This window comes from Halichoerus grypus, chromosome 4 (assembly GCF_964656455.1).
Source record: "Halichoerus grypus chromosome 4, mHalGry1.hap1.1, whole genome shotgun sequence".
Lineage (NCBI taxonomy): Eukaryota > Metazoa > Chordata > Mammalia > Carnivora > Phocidae > Halichoerus > Halichoerus grypus.
Window position 1 is genome coordinate 54980151 of NC_135715.1, and position 27031 is coordinate 55007181.

General features: G+C 36.2%; 2 protein-coding genes across 3 annotated transcripts in view; one reads left to right on the forward strand and one right to left on the reverse strand.

The window, feature by feature from the left end:
- Positions 1-27031, forward strand: part of GTF2F2 (general transcription factor IIF subunit 2) — a 149028-nt gene that overhangs the window by 50698 nt on the left and 71299 nt on the right. The window contains exon 5 of one of the 2 annotated variants that reach the window (XM_078070336.1): positions 15827-15865. The exons of the other annotated variant lie outside the window; for it this stretch is intronic. Within the exon in view, the coding sequence (XP_077926462.1) occupies positions 15827-15865 (39 nt within the window). The remainder of the gene's footprint in view (positions 1-15826; positions 15866-27031) is intronic. 2 annotated transcript variants of the gene reach the window in all.
- On the reverse strand, positions 16916-27015 carry KCTD4 (potassium channel tetramerization domain containing 4). Its single transcript, XM_036071697.2, has 2 exons — positions 26884-27015; positions 16916-18531 (listed from the first exon to the last, which is right to left on the reverse strand). The coding sequence occupies exon 2, from the start codon at positions 18344-18346 to the stop codon at positions 17567-17569; it is 780 nt and encodes a 259-aa protein (XP_035927590.1). The 5' UTR covers positions 18347-18531; positions 26884-27015; the 3' UTR covers positions 16916-17566.

Consider the following 27031-nt stretch of genomic DNA (forward strand, 5'->3'; position numbering starts at 1 on the left):
CTCCCTGCCGAGCAGGGAGCCCAATGCGGGACTCGATCCCGGGACTCCAGGATCATGGCCTGAGCTGAAGGCAGTCGCTTAACCAACTGAGCCACCCAGGCGCCCCAGTCTGTCCTTTTTATTATAGCCATCCTAGTGAGGGTGAAATAGTCTCATTGTGGGTTTGATTTTCATTTCCTTGATAGCTGATGATGTTGAACATCTTTTCTTGTGTTTATTGGCCATTTGTATATCTTCTTAATTTTTTTATTTTTTTTACCTTTTTTTTTTAAGATTTTATTTGTGAGAGAGAGAGAGAGCGAGCGAGCGCGAGCACAAGCAAGGGGAGCGGCAGGCAGAGGGAGAAGCTCCTTGCTCAGCAAGGAGCCCAGTGTGGGACGTGATCCCAGGACTGGCCGGGATCATGACCCGAGCTGAAGGCAGACGCTTAACTGCCTGAGCCACCCAGGCGTCCCATGTATATCTTTTTTAGAGAATGTCCATTCAGATCCTTCGCTAGGATGTTTGTCTTTTTATTATTGAATTATAAGAGTTGTATATATGTACAAGTCCCTTGTCAGATAGATGATTTGCAAACATGTTTTCCCATTCTCGAGGTTGTCTTCTTACTTTCTTGATGGTATTCTTTAAAGTATACAACTTTTAATTTTGATGAAATCCAACTTGTCTGTTTTTTTCTTTTTGTTATTTTTTTTGTTATATTTGAAAGGGCTTTGCCTAACTGAAGGTGATATTTACCTATATTTTCTTCTACGAGTTTTGTAGTCTTAGCTCTTACATTCAAGTTATATTCCATTATGAGTTAATTTTGTATATGGTATGAAGTAGGAGTCCAGCTTTATTCTTTTACATGTGGATATCCAGTTGTCCCAGCACTATTGATTGAAAAGACTGTCTTTTCCCCATTCAGTTGTCTTGGCATTCTTGTTGAAAATCAATTGATCAGAAATTGTTTATGGACTTTGAGTTCCATTCCATCACTCCATATATCTATCCTTCATGCCATTACCACACAGTCTTGATTACTGTAGCTTTTGTAGGAAGTTTTGACATTGGGAAATTGAGAATCCTCTAGCTTTGTTCTTTTTCATGATTGTTTGGCTCTTCTGGGTCCCTTGAGTTTCTATGTGAATTTTAGGATCAGCTTGTTAATTTCTGCAAAAAGGACCAACTGGGATTTTGGTAAGGATTGTATTGAGTCTATAGATCAATTTGGAGGATATTATTATCTTAACAGTATTGTTTCCAAGCCATGAACACGGATGTCTTTATTTCTTTTAAAATTTTTCTGTGTTTTCTAATTTTAGAGTATAAGATTTGCACTATATTCTTTTAAAAAATTAAGTAATGACTTGTTATTTGTATAAAAAGAGAGATGTTGGGCACCTGGTTGCTCAGTTGGTCGAGCGCCTGCCTTCAGCTCAGGTCATGATTCCAGGGTCCTGGGATCGAATCCTGCATCGGGTCCGTTGCTCCGCAGGAAGCCTGCTTCTCCCTCTGCCTGCCTCTCCCCCTGCTTGTGCTCTCTCTCTTAAATAAATAAATAAAATCCTTAAAAAAAAGAGAGAGAGATGTTCATTAAAAATATATATATATATATATATATATTTTAACAGTACAGAAACATTCAAATCACCCAGAGTTCCCACCACCAAGAAGTAAATAATTATCATTTGGTTATTATTGCAACTAGACATCATAAAGGTACATAGATACAGAAATAAGGGTGTAGGGAGAGAGAGAGAAATTATGTGTGTTCTATTTTTTCAGTTACTTTGGTTAAACTTTTATATTGAGATAATCGTAGATTCATGTGCAGCTCTGAAAAATAATACAGAGACCCTTTGTTTTCTTTACCCAGTTTCCGTCAACGCTAACATACTGCCAAACTATAGTACAATCCGTTGTAGTAGTGTACAGTCCACTGCCATCGGTATTGACATCCATTCAGTCCACTGGTATTCAGATTTCCCCAGTTTTACTTGTACTTACTGATGTGTATGCATGCATGTGTTTAGTTCCATGCAATTTTATTATCACGTGTGCTTTCCTGTACCCACCACCACTCTCGAGGTACAGACAGTTCCATTCCCGCAAGGATCCCTTGTTTCAGCCTTTTGTAACCATGCCCCTTCCTACCAGTCCCATCCCCTACTTTCCCCTACCCCATTTTTAACCCCTGGTAACTACTGATCTATTTGCCATTTCTATGATTTTATCATTTAAAAAAATATTATGTAAATGCTTTTTTTCCACTTAAATTCCCTGGACATTCATCCAAGGTTTTGTATGTATCAATAGTTCATTTCTTTCTCTCACTGAGTATTTCCATGGTATGGAGGCATCACAGTATAATCACTCATTGAAGGATTTCTGTGTTGTTTCCCATTTTTTGCTAGTACAAATAAAGCTGCTGTGAATATTTGTGTATAGATTTTTGTGTAAACGTAAGTTTTCATTTCTCTGGGATAAATGCCCAAGAGTGCATTTGCTGGGTCATATGATAATTCCATGTTAAATTTTATAAGAAGCTGCGAAAATTTTCCAGAATGGCTATTTTTAAAAGTAAGTATAGATAATTTTAAAAATATTTTAAAAAGTGAGCACTAACAAATACAGGAAATATGTCCAGCCCCTCAGAAGCTGCTGGGTATCGTATCCTTCCTCCATCGTAACGCACTCCTTCCTCCACAGAGGTAACCATTATCATTAACATTTATGATAATCACTTTATTTTTCTTTCATAATTCTTAGCATTTAAGTCTTCATTCCTTTGCAATATATTTTTCTTCATTTTTGATTGTTAAAAAAGAATGATACAAAATGCACTCATTTTTAGCATAGCTTTTTAACTGAACACTATTTTCTAAGACTGATTCATGTTGTATATAGCAGTAGCTTATTAATTTTTTTTCTGTATTCCAAAGTGTGTATTTAACATAGTTTATCCATTTTTACTGTTGGTGGATATTTGAGGTGTTTATAATTTGTGGCTCATTACCAGTGCTGCTATCACATTTTTGTACAGTTGTCCCGGTTCATACATTTTTAAAAGGCATATTCCTAAGTGTGGGCTTTGTTTGGTCACAGGACATATTTATTTTTTCTTCAAGTAGATAATGCTAAACTGTTTTTCAAAGGAGTTATACCAGTTTATATTCCCATCAACAGTGTGAGTTTTTTAACTCTTCTCCAGTAGTATAGTCCAATTTTTATTTTTAAGGCTAACTGTTAAAAATGGATGTGTAGTGATTTCTTATGGTGGTTTGATATGACATTCCCCTGATTTCTAATGAAGTTGAGTCCTTTTCATTATTGTCCATTTGGATTTCCTGTTTTATGAAATGCTTGTTGAGATCTCTTACCTATTTTTTATTGGGTTGACTTTCTCTTTTTGAGTTGTAATTCTTTATAAATTGTGGGTATAACCCTTAGTTATATGGGTTGCAAGTGTCTTACTCTGTGACTCACCTTTTCATTCTATTAAAGGTGTCTTTTGATGAACAGAAGTTATTATCTTTGGTGCATTCCACTTTATTACTCTTTTATGATTTGTGCTTTTTGTGTCCCATTGCAGTGCCCAAGATCATAAAGGTATTCTCATCATTTTCCAGAAGCTTTTTTGTATTGTCTTTCACATTTAGATCTATAGTCTACCTGGAATTGTTTTTTCTGTATGGTGTGAGATAGGGGTCAAATTTTATTTCTCCTCAGTATTGACGAATATCATGTACATTTTAAAAGACTGTCTTTTTCTCACTGTTATGCATTGCCACCTTTGCCATAGGTATTTATTGAAGCAGAAGTCTGTTTTTAGACTCCCCTATCTGTTCCATTAGTTGATTCATTTATCCTTATGCTATACCAAACAATTGTACCTTATACTAAGTCTTGATATCCAGGACAGGAAGCCCCTTGCCATCTTTTTCTTTAGGAGTATCTTGTTTATTTTTGGCCTGTCTACATTTCTATGTAGATTTTAGAATCAGCTTACCTTGCATAAGCACTTGATTGGTTTATTTTTTATTGGAATTGTATCATTCTGTATAGCAACTTACGAAAAATTAACATCTTTTATTGACTTTTGCAATATATGAACATTTGTGAGGTCTTTAATTTTTTTTTTAAAGATTTATTTATTTTAGAGAGAGCACACAATGGGGAGGGACAGGGGGGAGGGAAAGAGACTCTCAAGCAGACTCCCTGCTGAGCACAGAGACCAACACAGGCTCCATCTCAGGACTCTCAGATCATGACCTGAGCTGAAACCAAGAGTTACATACTTTTATGATTTCTAGATATTTGATATTTTTGACACTACTGTATAAAGTATCTCTTTTAAAAGATTGTCATCACTTTGTTTCTGGTATATAGAAATACAATTGAATTTTAATATTGACCTTGTACTCTTCAACCTTGTTCAACTGCCTTATTCATTCTAATAGTTTATCTATAAATTTTTAAAAACTTCATACCTATGTAATCGTAAAATCTGCAAATAAAATCTCAGTTTTGCATCTTTCTTTCCAAATACTGTACCTTTTCTTTCTTTTTCTTGCCTTATTGTACTAGTTGGGGGTAGTGATGGGGTCATGTCTGTTTAACATTTCATTTTTACGTCTGCTGTAGATTCTAGTTAGTTGGTTGTTTTGGGTAGGCATTCCTCATCAGATTAGGGAAATTCCTGTTTTTTCCTGATTTGCTAAGCATGCCAATGAATGAATGATGAATTTAATCAAATATTTTTTCTGTATCGAGATCTGTTGATATTATAAAATATATTTATGTGGAAAATTATATTGATTTTTAAAATTGCTAATCAAACTTCCATTCCTGGAATAACTCTAACTTGGCTTTGATTTATAATACTTCAAATATTGCTAGATTCAGTTTGCTTATCTTTTGTTTCTATTTTTACATTTGTGTTCATGAATTTAATTAGCCCATAATTTTCCTTTCGCCTAATGTTTTGTTTTGTTTTGTTTTGTTTTTAAAGATTTTATTTATTTATTTGACAGAGAGAGAGATAGCGAGAGCAGGAACACAAGCAGGGGGAGCGAGGGAGAGGGAGAAGCAGGCTCCCCACCGAGCAGGGAGCCCAATGTGGGGCTCGATCCCAGGACTCTGGGATCATGACCTGAGCTGAAGGCAGACGCTTAACGACTGAGCCACCCAGGCGCCCCTCACCTAATGTTTTTATCAAGTTTTGGTATTGAGGTTATACTGTACTCATAAAATGAGTTGGGGAAGTGATCCTTTTCTTGTTACGAAGGTGATTTTTTGTAAGACCAGGTATATTTCTTCCTTAACTATTTAGCAGAATTCACTGATTAGTCTAACTGGAAACGGAATTTTCTTTGTGGGCAATTTTTAAATTGTGAAGTTGGGGAGCAAATCTGTATAGCATTTCTACACCTCTTGTGACAACTTTTATCTCAGACTATCCTTTTAAGAATGTATAACAAAAAGCCTTGAAATACAGAAATAGGGTCTCTCTACAGGGCAAAAGTTTGTTAGGTTTGCGGGCAGCCTCCATATGAGATTGGTGGTTTTCTAAGCTTGGGGTTCCTCAGCTGTGACACAAACCCTTTGTGTATATATTATCTACCTGAGCCTCTTCTAGGTTGCTGCCATGGGCAGATAGCAGGGGCAAAAGGAACTGGATACAAATGTAAAAATCATGCTGTCTGCTTTGTGGTGAATAATAAAATCCTTTTCCCCTGGCCTAGGAAGTCTCCTGTCTTCTGTTGGCATCTATGAAATTGTGGCAGGATAACTTGTTAGTTTGTGAGTAACTTGGGTGAAATGTCAGGCCCTTCTCTGTTCTTGACATGAAGTCGATTTATTTATAAGGACTATTTGTATCTCCTGTATCTTCTGGTGTCTTTTGGTGAATTTTGACTTCATCTTATCTAAGTTGTCAAAATTATTGGAATGAATTTCCACTCGTTTTCATTTAAAATGTCCCTAAAATTTGTAATAATGCCTTCGTTTTCATTCCTGATACTGGTAATTTGTGTTTTTGCTGAGTATAAAATTCTAGGCTGATAGATACTTTCATTCAACTCATTGAAGATAGTCACAGCCTTCAGTTGTTTTTGTCATGGAGAATTCTGCTTAGTTTTACTGCTGCTTCTTTGAAGGTAATCTTTTTATTCTCTGTGGCTACTTAAAATTTTTCTCTTTATATTTAATTTCTACAGTTTTAATTTGATATCTAAATGGAGATTTCTTTTTACATAAGCTGCCTGGGATTCACTGAGCCTCTTTTATCTGTTGATTGCTATTTTCCTGCAGTTGAAAATTTTCAGACACCATCCCTTTAAAATGTGGCCTCTGTTCCATTTCTTTTTCTACCCTCCTTCTGAGATTCTGATTAAACTAATGTTTTAAATAGATGTTCAGCCTTTTCACTCTACCTTTTATGTCTCTTTTCTGATTTTTCCAGCTTTATTCTTTTCATGCTGTGTTGTGCTATATTTCAGCTCACTGAAGTTTTCTTCAGTTATGTCTAGTCTCATCCAGTGAGGTTTAAATTTTACTTATATTTTTTTATTTCTAGATATCCTGTTTGGTTCTTGTTGAAACCCTGAGAATTTTCCTTATATAGGGATGGAGGAGTTTTTGACAGTCAGCTGCAGAGACAGGTGACCACATTTAAACCATGTTCAAGGCTTGACATTTTTCTGGTAGGATCGCCAGAGGATTGAAACCAGTTGATCTTTAGGGTGACCATGTAACGTACCGCCCAACTGGAACATTTTTGAGAGTAAAAAAAATTGTTATAAACCTGACTGTCTTGGGAAACTAGGACCTGTGGTCATCCTAGTTATGATTCATCGTGGACTTTTCCACGTCCTGTTTACCCTCACCTTGAGGGTATGGTCCTTTGGGATTTTAAGTTTTTATGGTAAGAGACTCCTGTTACGCTTTCCACCTTGTGCAGCTCTGGATTTTGAGTTCTGTTTATTTCCCCCACTGCTTTCTTTGGGAGATTGTCTAAATAGGGTGTCTCATTTTCTCTGGATTGACCTATGACCTCACAGATTCTTGTTTTCCCTATATTTGGAGATTGGTGATTACTTATTATCTTGTGGTCTTTTTGATACTTTTAAGATTTTGTTCAGCTTTTATAGTTGTTTTCAGTGGGAGCTTTGATCTAAGTAACTTAGGCCACCATTATAGGGAATAGAAACAATTGTGGTTAATTTACTTGAAGTAACAGAAGAAAGAGAATGGAAAGAATTGTTCAATGTCAAACAGATGCTTCTTTTCCACAAAAAAAATATGAGTTCCCAAGAGCTGCTTCTGTAGTTGGGGAATGAGGCTGTGGGTGTGAGAGGGGAGGAATTAAGGGGTTCGAGTCATTATGTTTGTTTTTTTAACTCCAGGTGCCACTTTTTGACAAACTTGTTTTTCCTTTTTATGAAAAATTAGGAAGTTATTTCCCTCAAAACGCAATTTCTCAATTTTTATCATTTACTTTTTCACTTTATTGAGGCTTTAAAGGTTAACATTCTGTTCCACAGCTAATTCCACTGCTGTTTAGCCTTAGTATTAGCTGTAAATAGATTTTGTGCTTTTTTCTAGTTTTCTGATCATGCCATATTATTCCTGAATTATCTATTTTCATGTGTCTGTATATTGTCTAGATTTCCAAATTAGATCCCTTTATTTTTAAAAAGGGTTCATGCATGGCTTTTAAAAACTATGCAGTTTTTTTTCCAGTTTCATTGTAGAATTTTTGTCTCCGTTTTAGACTCAAGATTATGTGTCTGTTTTAGATATATAGTTATAATTTTATATATAGAAGATAAATTACATATATTTTTTATTCCTCAAAGAGTTCTAGGCAATTAATGAAAGTTTACTTTTAAGCTGACTAAACACTTTTATGGAAGAATTGATTTACTTATTGGACCAGTTTTCTCTCCATGCATCTTGATTTCCTCTGATGTTGAAATATAATTTTTAATAAGTACATTTTGTCTTAATTTATAAGCTCTGATTTAATTTGGTCAGTATGGCTTAAATCATGTGAAAAATGATTCATCATTTTTTTTTTTTAGTTTTATGTGTTTGTAGTGAAGTGGATTGAATTATTATTTCTGTGTGCTTATATAATTGAAGCCTCTTAATTACTTTAATGTACTGCTTTAAGAAATTCAATAAAATTATTCAGTTGTTTTTTCACATCTTAATATTTTCTTTAGAAGGATATAGTGATGTGGAAAGCATGACTTTTTCTTTAAAATTATATTTTTGTATTGGTAGATTGTCAGTCTCTTTAATGGTCCTTGCCATATATAGTCATTAAAAAACAAAAGAGATATGCCATCAGTTCTTTATATACCTCCTTCCCTTCTTGCTGGCTGCCTCAAAAAGGAAAGGGTCACGTATTTCAACTAATGACAGCTTGGAATTTATTTTCTTATTAGTAGTGGTTTTAAGGAGAGTTGTTACTACTTCAGAATAAGAAATCAGAGGAAAAAAGCTTGGCCCAGAGAGGTTTCTGGGGAATCTTTGAATGAATAGCTGAGTGTTTTAAATGTATCAATTACTTACATATGTAAACATTTCTTTCTACTGTTCTTTTTTTTTTTTTTTTTTTTTTAAGATTTTATGTCTTTGAGAGAGAGAAAGAGAAAGAGAGCGCACAAGTGGGGGGAGGTGGACAGAGGGAGAGGAAGAAGCAGGCTCCCTGCTGAGCAGGGAGCCCAATGTGGGGCTCGTTCCCAGGACCCTGGGATCATGACCTGAGCAGGGAGCCCAATGTGGGGCTCGTTCCCAGGACCCTGGGATCATTAAAGCATCGAAGGCAGATGCTTAACTGACTGAGCCACCTAGATGCCCCTCTGCTGTTCTTAAAAATTTCCAGGTGAGTTGAACATCTTACCTCTGAATCACATTTACATTATAAGGTTGTTTGATGAACACTCTTTTTCATAGATGGAGGGGGAAAAAACAATTTTCTACTTTTCAAAGCTAGGGGGAGAATTTAGATTGACAATGTTATGTTGTAGTAGTTGAGAGTGGGTTCTGGAACCTGACTGCTGAATTAAAACCCTCCTCAATCTCTCATTAGGAGGGATGCCTGGGTGGGTGGCTCAGTCCGTTAAGCATCTGCCTTCGGCTCAGGTCATGATCCCAGGGCCTGGGATTGAGTCCTGCTTCGGGCTCCTTGCTCAGTGGGAACCCTGCTTCTCCCTCTGCCTGCCACTCCCCCTGCCTGTGCTCTCTCTCTCTGATAAATAAATAAAATCTTTAAAAAGAAAATCTCTCTGGGTGCCTAGGTGGCTCAGTTGGTTAAGTGACTACCTTCAGCTCAGGTCATGATCCTGGAGTCCTGGGATCGAGTTCCGCATCGGGCTCCCTGCTGAGCAGGGAGTCTGCTTCTCTCTCTGACCCTCCTCCCTCTCATGCTCTCTGTCTCTCATTCTCTCTCTCTCAAATAAATAAATAAAATATTAAAAAAAAGAAAAGAAAATCTCTCATTAGGAGCTCTGAAATCTTAGACATACTTGGCCAAACTTCAGTTTCTCCGTTTGTACATTAGACATAGCAATAAGAAAAGTGCCTGGCATAAGTTAATGCTTAGTAAACAGTCCTTTTATTCTTCCTTGTTTTATTCTTTTATTTTTATATTATTTATTGTTGCTATTTTTCATTTGTAATATGAGCTAGGAATTTGAATAGAGATGAGCAGTAGATTCAAAGGTGAGAGTCTTAGGCTGCAGAGACAGGGTTTTTTTTTTTTTTTTAAGGTTTTATTTATTCGACAGGGAGAGACACAGCGAGAGAGGAAACACAAGCAGGGGGAGCGGGAGAGGGAGAAGCAGGCTTCTGCCGAGCAGGGAGCCTGATGCGGGGCTCGATCCCAGGATCTTGGGATCATGACCTGAGCCAAAGGCAGACGCTTAACGACTGAGCCACCCAGGCACCCCTGCAGAGACAATTTTAAATAAATGTCCATTGTAAACATGTTTTTAAACTAAGGGTCTAAGAAAGTGAATTGCTATGGTAATTAAATTATAATGTAACTTAAAATAAAATTTAAAAGAAATCTATCATTAATATGAAGCCAAGCAGAAGATATTATTAATAGCAGCTTTAGTTAGGTGTGTGTTCAGTTCAGAAAGATTGACCAAGCAATGCCATTGATCCTATCCTTCTCTTTGATTTTATAGAAGATTGGTGGGGACTACGTTAGCAGGCATTTTCCTTGATTGCTTTATAATAAGAATATTTCTCAATCTGTCGTCATCCTGTTTGGTTATATTTAGTACATATAAGTGACCAGAAGCTAAAAGATGCCTGGGTTTCAAGGCAGTATTTGGGACTGTTTAACTGTATTAATCTTAGTTGACATCTTTTGCTTATTAGTTTGCCAATTTTCAAAATACTTTTTCCAGTGGAATCTTAACATGTGTATTCTTGTGTTTAAATCTTCTAAGGATTTATTAGTAATTTGCCTCTCAGATAGCTATGTAAAATAAGGTATTAAGCAACAATAACTTCATATTTTATCTTTTAAAGCTGTATAATACAAAAACTCTATGTAGTTAGAAGTAAATATAAAATCTATTAATATGTGGGTGAGTGGGTGTTGCTCTTTAAAGATCAACAGATCATGTTGTATGACCTGAACAGAAATGCACCACTTTTGGCCTTTGGGTCACTTTTTATCTGATTTTTTAAGAAAAAGTATGTGAGCTTTAGCATCAGTGCTCTAGTATTTTCAGTGTAAAAAAAAGCCAGCAGTTGCTCTTCTTGATCCTTCTGTTGACACGTTCTTGGGGAAGTGTCTAATTATTTGAGTAGTTTACCACAAGTTTATTAATTTGGAAAACTGAAGATAAGAATACTAGCTCCTTAGGGAATAAATGGCTGCCCTGCTGGTTAAAGCCTCAGGCCCCTGTCTGGAGATAGCTTCTTATGTAACGCTTCATTCATGCCTTACTGCTCCTAAGAAATTGGCCATGTTGGTCTGCCGGCTTCCACCAGTTCAGTTTTTTAGACTGTGTTTCTCCTTCCCAGTTTTTTTACTTCACTTCCTCTCAAGACTCTAAAACAGAGCATACAAGAAGCTTTTTAATCCTAAGTATTTTTTTTAATTGTTTGATACTACTGGGAAGCAGAAGAGAATTATGCTTTTCTCTGTCCACCCTCTTACTCCTCCTCTACCCCCTAAGTGGGGGTGGAGGGTATAGTACAAAAGTTGACTTTACTCAGAAATTTGTGAAGTTGTTCCTTTGCTTACTTTATATAAATACCCTCTCCACCTCCCAACCCCCCCCCCAGTTGTTTAAAGATATTCTACTTTTTCTTAGATGTTCCCAAGGAAGAATTTTTAGTTCATTTTTAGCAATCAGTTTGGTGGTTATTCCCAGGGAGCTAGCTATTCTTCTGAATTATTCAGTAATTATTCTGTACCTGAATGAGGAAAATCTCCTTGGCTCACAGAGGTTTCTTTCCTGGTTAGACTTACTCCCTGACCTATCAGTCACCTCCTTTCCTTTCTGTGGTTGTGGCTCAACATGTCTCAGAAATGGATTCTCTATCCTAGGTTTTTCTTGCAGCAAACTCACCAGACTGGCTGGATTCCCTTTTGGTTAACTTCGGCGCCTTCCGGTATCTTAAGCCAAGTCTTGGCCTACTCTAATGAGGGGAGCTGCTAACCATCCTTCAACATTATCTTGCCCATTTTCAAGGCTGCGTTTAACAAGTAAACATATATGTATCATAAATGCCTGTGGTTGTATATTTTGGTTTTGTTGTTTTATAAATTAATCACCTGTGACTTTTAGATTCTTTGTTTGGTGTTTCTCTCCAGTAGTCACCCAACCCTTATTAATAAATTATTCCTGCACATAGCTATATATAGTCTTTCCTTTTTCTTTCTGTAGGGGTTTCTATAAAAATATTCATGGATATGGGGCACCTACGTGGCTCAGTTGGTTAAGTGTCTGACTCTTGATTTCGGCTCAGGTCATGATGTCAGGGTCGTGAGATTGAGCTCTGGGTGGGGCTCTATGCTCCATGGGGAGTTTGTTTGAGATTCTCTCTCTCTCCCTCTGCCCTGCTCACATGTGTGCGTGCGCTCTCTCTCTCTCCCTCAAATAAATAAATAAATCTTAAAAAAAAAAAAATATATATATATATATATATGCATGCACACGGATAGAAAAAATACATAAAAATCAAAATAGTTCTTTAAGGGGGTGCCTGAGTGGCTCACTTGGTTAAGCATCCAACTCTTGATCTCAGCTCTGGTCTTGATCTCAGGGTTGTGAGTTCAAGCCCCTCGTTGGGCTCCACACTGGGTGTGGAGCCTATTTAAAAAAATTTTTTTTTGTTAGGTTATAGGATCATAGGTATCTGCATTCATACTTATTTTTAATGTTCTTAAAAAAACAAGTAATGGGGCACCTGGCTGGCTCAGTCAGAAGAGCACGTGACTCTTGATCTCAGGGTTGTAAATTTGAGCTCCACGTTGGGTGTAGAGATTACTTAAAAATAAAATAAAATAAATAAATATATAAATATATAAATAAAAATAACAGTTCATCAAATGATATGCCTAAAGTAAATGCTAAATGGTCTAGTTTTTTATGCAACTGCATAAAGTCAGGTTATTAAATTCAAGAAACCACTGAAATTAAAGTTAGTATCATTCAATAATTCTTAACCTTAGAAATTAGTTACAAACATCTGTTATTACAAGGCAGAATTAGTGGAGTGGAATTAGGAAGAAACCAGACTTGTTCGGTTTTACACTTTAATGATGTAGAAATATGTCTAAACATCTTAGAGGACAGTAATCAAAATTGCTTTTTGAAAAGTTGGGCCTGTCTTCAAAAAGGAATTTTCCAAAGTTAACTAGATTTTTAAAAAACTCAAAAAACAAAAACCAAACTACTAAATGTTGCTTTTAAATGTACCTAAATACTCTGGAATCTTGGGTTTGGGAAAACCTGTTGTGCTATTTGGTTGACTGTTATACTTTATGGTAGGGAACAGTTTTTTAAGACCTGTAATAAAGAAGTGCATTATGATTGCCTCACTCTTTCATATCCAATTCAGTATTTTTTTCTGAAATAGTGATCTAAATAAAGCTAGAGGTTCCACATTTTATATACAATATCGTTAACATTGTATTTTTTTTTTTGCATTGTTGGAAATTTTTAATTAAATGGAGGTCATTTATAGCAGCTTATAAGATTTATATCAGTGATTTTTGTTTGAGAGAAACTCTTGAACCATTGCGTGTTTTGATCAAGAAGTAGGAACACCGTCACCTTTTCATAAATTATTTTAGGTAAATTTAAAATTTCATCCTAGATGTTTTCCTCTGCCCAGCACACTTTCCTTTATCACCACTCCCTTGGTGCTTGTTAACAGAAGCAAATTAATTTTAGTATTAGCTTAAGCAAAATACGATTAGGAAGACCAGTCTGCTGAGGAAGTAGCCATATATATTTCAGAGCTAAATACAAATAATTTCTAAGTTACATGCTGTTTTGGATAGTCCGTGTTACATCTCTGCTTTATTAGGAAGGATAATTATGATTCAGATGCTCTAATTTTAACCTTGACTGACATCATTGCAGTTCAAGACATTTAACCAGAATTTATTAGATAGGAGTATCTCTAAGATTGTGTTATCACATATATTACTGCTGACTGGTTTTATACTGCTGATGAAACAGCTGCAATGATTATTTTGTTCTTGAGGATTTTATAAATGAAGATAGAATATAAAAGTCCCAGGAAACTCACCATATGTATTTTTAAACCAATACAAATGAAAACTGTGTTGGCCTGTAGCAATCTAAAGTGTATTCTTGTATTTATAGTATTCATCAAAGTATTAAGCGTGCATTTGTTAAAAGTTCTGCATTCTGTTCGTGTCTGAGTTGAAAGCCTAATTAATGTAAATGTGCCTTTTTGTGCATGGTATTCATGGTTATGTCATGAAGATATCTTTATACTGGATAAGATAATAACCAGTGCTTATTGAAAGTCTATAGTGGGTGAGGCACTTTATGTATAATTTAGAATTTCATTTAAGTCTTATAAAAGGTGTGTCAACTAATCATTATCTCCATTTTGTTATGAGGATGTTGAAGTTCAAAGAAGTTAAGAATCTTGCTTACATCATGTAAGCAGGTTAGTGGAGGTTAATTGGATTTGAATCCAGGTCTGACTCCAGTGCTCATGTGTGCCGTATTTTTTCTTCATAATATGTCCATTCTGCGGACTGTACAAGTCCTAAAAAGTTAACCTCCTTTTCCGCAAACTTGATGAAAATCTAGATTTACTAATAGACAAATTTGGGATATCCTTTACTCTTGTGAGATGATTCATCTCATGTTCTTTAAATGACCCAACATGACATTAAAAATATTATTTGCTTTCCCATAGTTCAGTTTGTCACTCAACATTTACGAGTACCTGCGTTGTGAGATTTTATCAAGTGAGGCAGACCTGGGTTTTGGCCCTCTGTATTCAGCACATACTTCATGAACGCCTGTTTTACGCCAGGTTCCAAGTGTTAGAGTGTCAGTGGCTGGCAAAAGCAGACACAGTTCCTGCTGGCTCTGGAGCTAGTATACCTGGGTTTCAAGTCTTGGTTCCACTTTTACCTCTTAATAACTGTATGACCTTAGGTTCTTAGCCCTCGTAAGTCTCTGTTTCTTCACCTGAAAGAAGGAAAGAATTATAGCACCTTTCTTAGGGTCATTGTGAGGATTAATTGAGATCACGTAGGTTCGTAGTGTTGGTATCAGGCACGTAATGAAACAATAAGCGTTACTTTTTAATATCCTCTTTAAAATAGCGATTGAACTATGAAGAAATTTCTTTTAAAAAATAACAAGCTTCATTAGTATTATTAGCTTCAGTCTGGGATGGTAGTCATCTTTTCTTACTTGCAAAGTCTCAGTAAGTGTTTGATTTGCTCTGCACACAGCCATATACATTTTAGAAATATAGTACACTATATTTTTATTTTTCGTATTTTATTTTTTTTATTTTTCGTATTTTAAAGACAGTGCTAGAGGCATTGCATGGGATAATTCCAAATACAAGAGTGTGTATGTTTGGCTTGTGGCAAGTAAACTATTTTTTTATTACTTTTCTTTTGAAAAAGAAGATTAAGAGTCACTTTGTGATTTATTCTGTAAAGCAATGAGAATAATGAGAATTTCTGTGAGAAGAATTTTAAGGAAGAAATTCTTCATTGACTGCAAAGAAAAATATGACAACATCACTCTGACTTATGGTTGGCATTTTGTATGATTTCTTGAGTCTTTTTTAATGGAAAGTATTTCTAAATATTTTAAGAAATGGGTAAATTGAAAATGATATTTTCTGTATACTTAACAATATAGTATTTATGCACTTGGCTATGTAAGTCCAAATGCAACTAACTGAATTTAAAAAGGTACATGTATAAAGAGTTATACAGGAGTAATTAATCTAGTCAAATATCCTTCTAGATTATTAAATTGTTTTAGAATATTATGATCTATCAAGAGTGTGAGGATGAGTTAAATGCATCCAGCTATGATTTCTTTTAGAGACATGCATTAAAATGAATGACAGATTTCTTTAAGTAGTAGTTTCCATCAGTAATAATTTGTTACGACAGTTAAATTCTTTTTGTGAATTCATGCAAAAACTTACACTACCTCTAAGGAGATTTGTTCAGTGATATCTCCTGTAAAAAGATATGTCAGGGCTATTTTCATTATCTGTAATGAAATCTTGTTAGAGAAAATCTTGCTTTGACATTAAATCATTCTCATTTTTTTCATTACCAAAGTCCAAATGCCAAGGAAAAGTCAACTCACAAGCTGGAGAGGTATGTAAACAGTTCAGTTACAGTGAACTGTTCTGAAGTAGATTTTACTATATTTTTCCATTTTCATAGTTCCTTTAAAGCCTGATTAAGCCATGTTAAAGCACATAAGAGATAATTTGATGTTTTATTAGAAACATTTTTCCCGTTATACATAAAAGAAGATTGTGTGGTTAATATGGAATTTTGGTTTGTTTGTTTTTTTTTTAATGTGGATTTTTTAAAGGACTTCTTTGTATAATAGATTTTAAAATATTTCCTTTAGTATGTGCAGCCAACTTTTGCATTACCTTTGATTTTGTAAGTGGAAGTCAGAGTTCTGAGAATGAATATTAGCTTTGCTGCTAATTTATTCTAAGTTTTTAATGTGTAAGCAAACTTTTGGCATATATGCTAATTTATGTAACCTCAGTTAGGATTTAAATTTATTAAGATTAAGATTTAGTTACCTGTTTTAATGGTTAGATTTTAAAGGAGCAAATTTAAGATATAATTTATTCTTAGAAGCTAAAGAAAATGAGAGGTGTAGAAATTATTTAGCTGCTCTTTGGGAGGGAAGAAATGCACTCACATTTAGAGCTAAGTTTCTGCATTATTTCATTGAGAAGCCAAAATAAAACAATTACAACTTCCTATTTAGCATGAGGTTAAAGAAATTAACACAACTCAGTGAGTTTGAGATTTGCATCAAAATAGGTATTGAAAAGAATAAAGTTCTTTCATAAGAATAATGTTTAGTGATGCTCATTTAATATTTTTGAGCTTGAAAAATAGATTCATAGGATGGTTCTGAAAATGAACTCCTTTATTATTTTGATACCACATAAGCTGTTAAGGCTAAGTTATCCATGCTGTGTTGGAGCTCAGCCTGCAAAGAAATGAATTTACTGATTTTTGTCACTTGCAAGACCAGCGAGGGTTACTGTAGCCTGCCAGTTGACTACATCAATGCATAGTACTGTGTGAAATCATCAAGTGGTACTCTTTGTTTTGAAAGTGATACATGTAACTTTTTATTGTAACTATTAATACAAGCAAAGAAGCTAGTAGTGCTTTTATTTATTTTTTATTGTCATTACGCAGTTTTCTAGGAATGTTCAGCAATATGTCAATTCAGCTATAATTCTAGTATGAAATACAGGAACTATGAATAAGCTTTTGGTGCCTGCCATTAAAATTAAATCAATAACTTTAATACCTTCTTACAATTACATTTGGTTTCACTATAGCTCTTAGTACATCTGCACATTTCTTTTGCTCTCAGTAGTTAATTTTTACCAGTTCAGTTTCTTTGTAGTTTTATAGAAAAGATTTTAAATCTTATAGCCCCTTAACATATTTTATTACCATTTACTTAAATGAATCATAGATAATGTACATGCTTGTTCATTGTGCAAGTACCCAAGACATTCTGATTGAAAGACAGCTTCAGGAGAAATAAACAAATAGCAAAGCATTCAGTCTTTATTTACAATATGTAGAACATTATTGTTTTCATTATAAGAGTCTGATCAGCAGGAACACCCTTGAGAAGGACATCTTTAGTGATAGAATTTACATACCGTTAGCTCACAGTAATTGATTAGCAGCAGGGCTCTGAGTACAGAGCTGGCCCGGCACACGTTATTCGGGATGCCTTTGATGCTGTGGTTTTCCGAAGCTTGCTGGCTGCATGCTTGTTGCCTTTGTTCATGACACAGGTAATTACTTGATAAAATGAAGTGCATCGCTGTGAACAATTGACCCTTTGGAACAATCCAGGCTGGTCAGCAGTCTAAAACCACACTTTAAGGCCATCATTATAGCCTCAAACTTAAGAGTTTCCAGGGTACAGACAAAGGTGTTGTCTTCCTTTAGTACAAGTCGAGTGCCATTTTCAGACTTTATGAAGTATTTAAATTGAATGATATTTGATGATATTGAAAACTCCTCTGGAAATCCATCCAGCCTGCTTTTGGACACCAGAACAATGCGAGATTTGATTTTTGATATGAAATCAGGAGCATTACAGAAAATTCTCAGTCCTTGTGAGCGATCGTGGTTATCTGTTATTTCCAAGAAAGTAGTCTCTCTGGGTGTTAGCTGTTCTTTTTCCCACCTGGATTTCACTTCCTCCGCCAGTCCCTTGAGCTGAAAGAATTCTGCTTCTTGTGCAAGAAGTTGATTTTCTCGAAACCCTTCGGGCAGTAGAAGTTCTCCATTTCGTAGGAAGTTTAGGACATGCCTGAAGAGGAGTCCATCCCTGTCTATGAAATAATGACCATCAGCATCAAACGGGCAGAGGATTTTTCCATTTACTATACCTTCAAGGAAAGTGTCTGGGTACTTGGTCAGTGTTTGTTTTTGAGTAATGTATAAATATCCACCAACGTTGAGGGTCATCAGTGTGGATTTGCAGTTCTTTCCTCGGTCAGCATCTTCCAAGCTGTTGTGTTTCCCTTCATACTCCTTTTCTTTTTCTCTTCTGTTTATTTTACGCTCCATTTTTGAAAATGCTATTTCAGCCTGTTCTTCTTGGCTTTGAGATTTTTAAAAAAGAAACACTACCACACAAGCACGCCTTTATTCAGCCCCAGCCTGGTGATGGAATGGAAATGCGGGCAGCGCCGCCTGCGCTGTCAGCTCGGTTTTGCAGTAGGTGGCGTATCAGCTACGTGTGCGGGAGCTTTCTGGAGTAAGACAGGGGGAAAAAAAAAGATAATTTGCATTTAACTGTATGGGGGAAGGAATTTGTTGTTTAAAGATTTTCATGTATATTCTTTGAAATAATAAAAGTTACTCAGAATAAATTGAATTTCCTCTTAGCAGTTAAGCAATTACAAACATTTAATTCTCCAGCTGAGTTTGAGTGTGTTTCCATTTCTAAATGTCTTTAAAGTTATTGCTCAATCAGGCAAGGTTAATATTGAATAATATTGTTAACTTTTGGAGAGTAATGTATATTGAATTAGTAACATCTTTTAAAGTAAATCATAAACAGGAAATCTAAAGAGAAAGGAAGTAGGTGTATAGAATCTTTTCTCCTATAAAAAGTCACATATTTCACAGTGGTGTAGTCATTTTAGAGACCCAAATGAGAATATTTAAACCTGTTATTTGTGATATTGCACTTGAATTTAATTGAATTTGCATGTAATTCTGATTTGGGGATTTTTAGCATGTGAGAAGAAATTTTCTTAAAGCCCTTTAACAGAAGAGTCAGTTAATTAATGTGTTAATTAATTAGTTAATTTATTTATTTATTACCCTAAAGGGAAAACATCAAATATATAGGCTTTGCAGTAATCATTTACATTTCTTTTTGGTTAAGATTTCCTATGGAAAATTCATAAGCTTCTTTTGCCCTAAAGCTGCTCCAGTGCTGAACAAAGACTTGGGCTGCTGTAGGAAATACTGTAACTGCGTGTGTACGCGTGTGCACGTGCATGTGTGCGTGCGTGCGTGCTTTCACACACGTGCATGTGTTTCAGAAGATAAAAGATTCAGAATACCTTCTATAAAACAGTGTCATGGTAAATTTCACTGTTTTTTTTTTTTTTCGTTATTGTTGGTCTCTCCCCTCCCTTCCCCGCCCAGTCTTCACAAAAGGCAAGAGAAAGGGCCAAAGACAGCTTTTTTTTTTTTTTTTTTTTTAACTTGGGAACTGGAACAGTGTTGAGTCTGGTGTTTTTCCCATTTCTTTCTTTTTTTTTTTTTTCTTTCCTCCTTCCCTTGTAACTTGCCTTCCAAAGCATTTTAGAGATCTGAGCTTTTATTTCTAGAGTTTAAAGGCCCAGTGGTAAGAAATGTGAACATTTTCCCCTGTACACTATTATTTGACTGGTCTATCTGCTAAATTATTCTGAGGAACTACATTATTATCAGAATTAAATTAGATTTAATATTAAATTGACTTCTATTACATTAAAGGTATTTTTAAATTATTCAGCTGTATGTTGGTGGAAATATTGGAGCAGAGTCTTCTAAAAATGCTTATTACCTTGTATTTTCTCTAAACAATGTTAGATTTTCTTCAGATATAAAAAATGATATCCTTAATTATAGCAGGTAATATCTTGATCATTGAGATTATCAAAAGTCCATTGAAATTAAACTAGAAATCTAATGCATAAACATTTTTAGAGCTGAGTTTTTGCTTAGAAACCATAAAATTCAACCTCTTCATTTTACCAAAAATAAAATTACACTCTAGAGAGTTTTTATTTAGTGTTTTATCTAGAACTTTACAGCTTGTTAATGGTAAGCCAGCACTTGAACTAAACCTTCCTCTCAGTCCTGCATCTTTTAAGAAGAGTTTACTCTTATATTCGGTTTCTCTTTTTTTAAGATTTTGTTTTATTCATCAGAGAGCAAGCACAAGCAAGGGGAGCGGCAGGCAGAGGGAGAGGGAGAAGCAGGCTCCCCACTGAGCAAAGAGCCCGAAAGGATCATGACCTGAGCCAAAGGCAGACACTTAACCCACTGAGCCACCCAGGAGCCCCATATTCTAACAGTTTCATGTGTGTGTTGATTGTGTTGTTTTGGATTCAAGTCTTTTTCTATGGATCAGACTTAAGAAATATTGAATATATTTTTTTGGTACAACTTTGGAAGTGCATGGGGTTCATATGTTTATAGTCACTGCACCATGTTATAAGCAGAATCAACAAAGGCATAATAATTTCAATGATAGACCTAGTCCTCTTTAAATGAACTTTATGAACATCAGAATCAATAGAACATAACTAGTATAGTGATGGAACCCAGGTTTTGTGTGTTTAAATCAAGTGATGTAGTAGAATACCATGTAATACTAGGCCTTCCTTACGTCCTCTTTGGCCCGTTTGTAGAAGCCGTCATGGGGAAATAAAGCTAGTGCTGCCAGAAGATGGGCTTTCCCAGGATGGGAAGGTGAGGCAGGGCTGCTGCAGGTTGGACTGCTGCCTCTACAGTCATCAGTCCAGGGCTGCCTTACACTTGCTAACTCACTTCTGGCTTCTGCTCCCTGATTTTTATTCTTTGTTTCTGCTGGCTTGCCTTGACAGACTCTGAACCACCCGTGTGTGCCCCTGACCCTTGTTTCTCACTCGACTTCACTCTGGTGTTCTTGGCTTCTGCACACCTGACATGTATGATTTGTTTGCCACCCCCATGGCCAGGCAACAAGAGTGTAACAGAGGCTTTGTCTTAGTGCCTGACTAGAAGTTGATAGGAATCCATCGCACTTTTCTTTTGTGTACTGCTGCCCCCAACTTGCAGTCTTAGAAAAAGAAGAATGGCTCCCGGTAGGCCTCACTTTATCCCCGTTACTCCACATCATCCCCTTTAAAGTAACATGATTGCATCTTACAGAAGTGGCAGGGGCTTGTTATCACTGCTGCCTATTGTGGTACACCTGACCCTTACAAGAAAGCCATGTTGTTTCTTTATTCTATTCTATTCTAAGTTTGTATTTGCCTGCTTGGGTGGGTGGAGGGTGGGGAAAGCTTGTCCTGGACATTGTCAGTCAGGTCCACATAGCCCTAAGACTATAAAAATCGTGCTTTAGTACCTATGCCAGGGAAAACGTGGTGTGATCATCTTTCTCCACATTGCTGCAGATATAAACTGCAGTTAATCAGTTCAACAGTTTCAGCAAAAGGCTTAACCCAGGGGCGCCTGGGTGGCTCAGATGGTTAAGCATCTGCCTTCGGCTCAGGTCATGATCCCGGGGTCCTGGGATCGAGCCCCATGTCTGGCTCCTGGCTCGGCAGGGAACCTGCTTCTCCCTCGCCCTCTGCCTCTCCCCTGCTTATGCTTGCTCTCTCTGTCTCAAATGAATAAAATCTTTTTTTAAAAAAAAGGCTTAACCCACATGTCAAAGATTAGCTCACTTAGATCCACTTGACCGCTGGACTTGAGGATTGCGTCTCCTTTGCAGACAGAAGGTTTTTTTGTTTTTTTGTTTTTTAAGAGTAGGGGGGCCCTGTTTTCACTCAGCATCCTAGACCTTTATTAGAATTAGAGCACCTTTATCTTAAACATCTATAATCACACAAATAAAAGAGCCCTTTAGCCAACTTTGAGGATTTGAACAGTACCATTGTTACGTTCTTGGTATAAGTCAATCCATTAGTTAGGGCCAGTGCCTAATCAAATTCTAGCAAAATCTTCCACTAATATGATGATGCTAAATCCTCCACTACCTGCATTAGGCAGAACTTACTCCAGGCCAGTGGGAGGAGTTTCCATCTTATCTACCAGCTCCTGATGGAAAATGAGGTCATTGTCATTGCCATGATTGACACAGGATGTCATCATAATATATGCTTGCTCCATTTATATGCCGTGGAAGGAAGTAGAACCTCACCAAGAAGGTAATCTCTCTTGGTTGGAAGATACAAGATTTGATGATCCCCCTCTAAGCTCAACATATCACTCCTCTATGAAATTCAAACATTCCTTTTTAAGGAAAAGGGTTGGTCTTAGGAGCTGCCTTTAAAATAAGAACATTGGGGACACCTGGGTGGCTCAGTCAGTTAAGCGTCTGCCTTTGGCTCAGGTCATGATCCCAGGGTCCTGGGATGGAGCCCCACCTTGGGCTCCCTGCTCTGCAGGGAGTCTGCTTCTCCCTCTCCCTCTGCCCCTCCCCCAACTCGTGTTCTCCACACACCCTTCTCTCACTCACTCTCTCAAATAAATAAAGAAAATCTTAAAAAAATAAAATAAAATAGGAACATTGTGCTTCTGCCTCTACAGTCTCCACCTATACCAGATCTTTTTGGTTGATTTTACCTCCATGTGTTCTGCCTATCTTTTAAAAAAGATTAGTTCCTATTACCTTAGAAAGAAAGTAAAAGCAACTACAGCTAGTGCAGCTGCTGTCATTTTTTACTTAAATCTGGGACTCTGTGTCCTGGACTTTGCCACATTTTTTCAAGCTTATTGATCTGGGTCTTTCTTTCTCACTTGAATATGATGCCCACCTCTACCTGACTCCATGATGATAGCTTAATCTGTTCATGTTCCCAAATCTGGTTAACCCTTGGCCATCTTACTTTTATGTCCTCTGATTCCTCCTTGCTTTGAACTGTGGCTTTCACAAGCTAAGTTTCTCTTTTTTAATGTGTGGCTTACCTCTTTTTCATAGTCTTCTGTTAATAGCATTTAATATGAGAAACATTTGTTTCGATATTCAGCTATGACTTTTACTTTAGCCTCTGTGTTAAAAAATAAAAATTAATTGAAAATAAAAATAAACTACAATGTAATGTATTAACATTTTAAGAATCAAGGATTTTTCCATGTTAATCTAATTCTGTTTGAATGCCAAAAGTTTAGTTTAGTTTCGAAATACAAAATCATCTGCATTAGATGTTGTCTGGTACTGGGATTGTACTAATACAAGTGCTGCCTCCCCTGCCTTATGGAGCTGATTGGCCACAGTATCTAACCAACTATGCAGGGTGCATGACTCCCCCTAGGAATCATTGGATATAACCTCTGATAGGAAGGTGATGTGGATAGGTAATTCTAGTCAGGTAAATATGTTTGTGAATGTTTTGTAGTGCTGAACTGAGTCTTCAGAGAAGCCCAGGAATCTTTGCTATATTGGCAAACCTTTAAGCCTCATTTGTGAGTATAGAAAAGAATAAAAACTATGTATTAAAAGGAGCACAAATAAAAATGACAGAATAAATGAGAACTTCAAGCAAAATTCCATCCCACATTTCTTTGCTTTTCATTAATTTACAGAGATGACTTTGAAAACAACTTACAAATCCTATTAATTTATATTTTAAATATACTTTGAGAGATGAGTGTTTCAGGGAAAGCAGTGTTTTATAATTGCATAAGCAGAAGTCATTTAAGTTTTTTAAAATGAATTTTCTCTTTTTTCAAGTGTAGCCTATGCATTATTATTCACTGGAAAATTCTTTTGTAACCAGATGAGCAAAAAGCATTTTCATGAGCCATCAAATGAACATTGAAATTATATTATTGTATAGAACTCATTTTTATAGTGCTGTTTGGCAAAATGGAATTTTGCCTTCTCTTTGGGAAGAAGATATTTTTTAAAATGTTAATAACCACTGTCTACAATCTCAAAATGAGGGACATGACTTTGAAAACTTGTAAAGGTAATATTTTATGAAATCAGTGACCAGGGGTGCCTGGGTGGCTCAGTGGGCTAAGCGTTCAACTCTTGATTTTGGCTCAGGTCATGATCTCAGGGTTGTGGGATGGAGCCCCCTGTCAGGGTCCCCGCTCAGTGGGGAGTCTGCTGAAGATTCTGTCCCTCTCTCTCTACCTTTTCCCCTTGCTTGTACACACTCTCTCTCAAATGAACAAATCTGTAAAAAAAAGAAAAGAAATCCGTGACCAAAAAAATCTCTGTTCCTAAATGCTGTCCCCTACCAGTCACCATTCCTTTTTTTTTCCTTTTTTCTTTAGATCCTCTTGTGTCTTTATTGGTGAGATGGTGTGGAGGAAAGAGACGGGGGCCTGAACAGTAGGACAGGATATGATGGTTCGTACGAGCAAATGCAGTTTCTTAGAGAGTACAGTGATTGTAAATTAGGGATGGAGAAGTCTTCCATGTTGCACATTTTTTCCCATCTAACATTTCTAAAATCTTTTTTTTTTTTAAGATTTTATTTATTTATTTGACAGAGAGAAAGATAGTGAGAGCAGAAACACAAGCGGGGGGAGTAGGAGAAGGAAAAGCAGGCTTCCTGCCGAGCAGGGAGCCCGAGGTGGGACTCGATCCCAGGACCCTGGGATCATGACCTGAGCTGAAGGCAGACGCTTAACGACTGAGCCACCCAGGCACCCTAACATTTCTAAAATCTTATGTCTTAAAATCATGGCAGTGGTTTGTTTTAGTGACATATAAAATAATGTATATTATAGCTGTTGCTGTCTTAGAGTTGATGAAATATTTGAGCAGTTCTGTGAGCTCTACTATCTTCATACCACCAGAAAATAAAATTATAATAGAGATGCAGGGAGAGGAAGAAAGAGGGCCTGGAGGTGAGGAACAATATTAGGGCAGCAGTTTTAAACTCTGGCTACTGCATATTAGAATTATCTACTGACATAAAAACATCACCATCTCTTGCCCTCCTCACAAGCCAGTTAGAATAGAATCTCTGGCTTTGGGCCCAGTAGTTTTTAAAAAGCTCCCCAGGTGATTCTAATGATCAAGCAGAGTTGAAGAACCACCATATTAAGGAAATCAATGAGTTCAGGAAAGGGAACTTATCTCAGAGGAGTTCTTAGTGGTGGGGACATAATTTCTACCCTGTAGTTGTGAGGATACTTAACAAAGTATCTTGAAATTCATAAAGAACTAAACTAGTGTATGGCATCACTACTGTTACCAATTAAACATAGTGAAGAGAACAGGAGTTATTGAAGCTGAAATTAATGAAACTTGAATCATATTAGTTGATTTAAAAATATGTGCCATTGGATTGTCTATAAGTATTTCATTAATATTGTATCCCTCAACCATATATTGCAGTCTTTCTAAGTGCAAGGGTCTGTATTTTTCTTTCTTGGTATCACTCATCTTAACCAGTACAGTGTTTGGCACTATTTAATAATAGAGCATTATAGTGAAAGTCTGTTCTCTTGGAGACTTAATCTTTCCTGGAAGGATTTGTTTTTCTTATCCATTTAATCACTTTTGCTATTGTTTTTAAATTATCCCTAATTTCAAGTGCAGCAGCCAAAGCTGGATTGCACCCTTTGATGAAAGTCTAACTAAAATAAAATGTTATGGTATTAGGATTTTCCTGCCCTTTTCCATTATTACAACACAGCATTATTTCATGTTTTTTATAAAGCTGTATTTTATTTCCAGGTTTTATCCAGCCCCTTATTCTTGAAAGCAACTTTGAGATTAGGGGTTATGTCTGTTTTTACATTAAAATGTCATGCCCACATCTGTATTGAAGAGGTTTTTATATTGGCTAATTATATACATGATGTAACAATCGTAAAGGACACTGTAATCTGAGGTATGGGAGGAGCAATAAATAACTTGTGGACTTGCTTTGTAAACATTAAAACAAAAATATTTGTTCTTAAGCTCATTCACTAAGTTATTTCTTTAATTAAGTCTGTTATGGCTTCTGTAGACTGATAGAACGGTCCAGATTCCTTTGTGCCTTTAAGGCCTCCATCTTTTTTTTTTTAAAGATTTATTTATTTATCATTTGAGAGAGAAAGAGAGAGTGGGGGTGGCAGGGAGGGGTAGAGGGCAAGAGAAAATCTCAAGCAGACTTCCCGCTGAGCACGGAGCCTGATGCCGCTCAATCTCATGACCCTGAGATCATAACCTGAGCCGAAATCAAGAGTCAGATAGGCTTAACTGACTGAGCCACCCAGGTGCCCCAAGGCCTTCATCTTTGATTTTGTACTTTAGCCAACCAGTTTTCTTTCTACTCCTGGGCAACCACTCTTGTCATTCACAGATACTTTTTTATCAGCATTACAGTGTCCCTTGTATAGGAATGTAATACAGCCTTCTTTCGTCTAGTCCATAGGTGAACAGTTGAGTAGTACTATGAGTGAGGAAGTTGAGATGTTTTCTAAATCTTAGGTCTAGTCCTCAAAATATGGTTTCAGTATTTGGTTAGAATTGGGAACTTCCAGTGTATTAGGCATATTTGTAATTTGAATTATTATATGAAAACATATTACATAAAGAGATAACTTTGGAGAATATTTATATGATTGCTCATTTGTTACTTTTGAGGTAGATAACCAAATCCTAACTCTGTAGTCTTACTGAAATCTGAACATGATCTTTTATTCCTAAAATTTTTGAAGGTTAAATGGAGATTAGAACATCAATTCACAAATTTGAATAGAATAAGGATCACCTTCTTAATAATAAAGAGATTGCAAGTTTGCCTAACTGGTTTGTTAAGATGCCAAGTAGTTTATATTGATAGGCCTTACTTGCCTGTGAAGGACAGGCAAAAAAACTTCCATGAATTTAAAATCTTAAATGAAAAGATTGGAAACTAGTAGGAATATTAAAAATGGTTTACCTTTTAAATTCACCTGCTCTGTGGAAATATTTTTTCTTCAGTCATTTTCCAGACGATAGACACAGATGTGATATAAATAAGAACCAAGAAAGTAGCTTCAAAAGTCATAAGGAACAGTCCAAAATCTTGGTCCTAGCCCACTTATCTG

Coding starts and splice junctions, on each gene's coding strand:
- KCTD4 (XM_036071697.2), bottom strand. CDS start 18,346: ATGGAGCGTAAAATAAACAGAAGAGAAAAAGAAAAGGAGTATGAAGGG.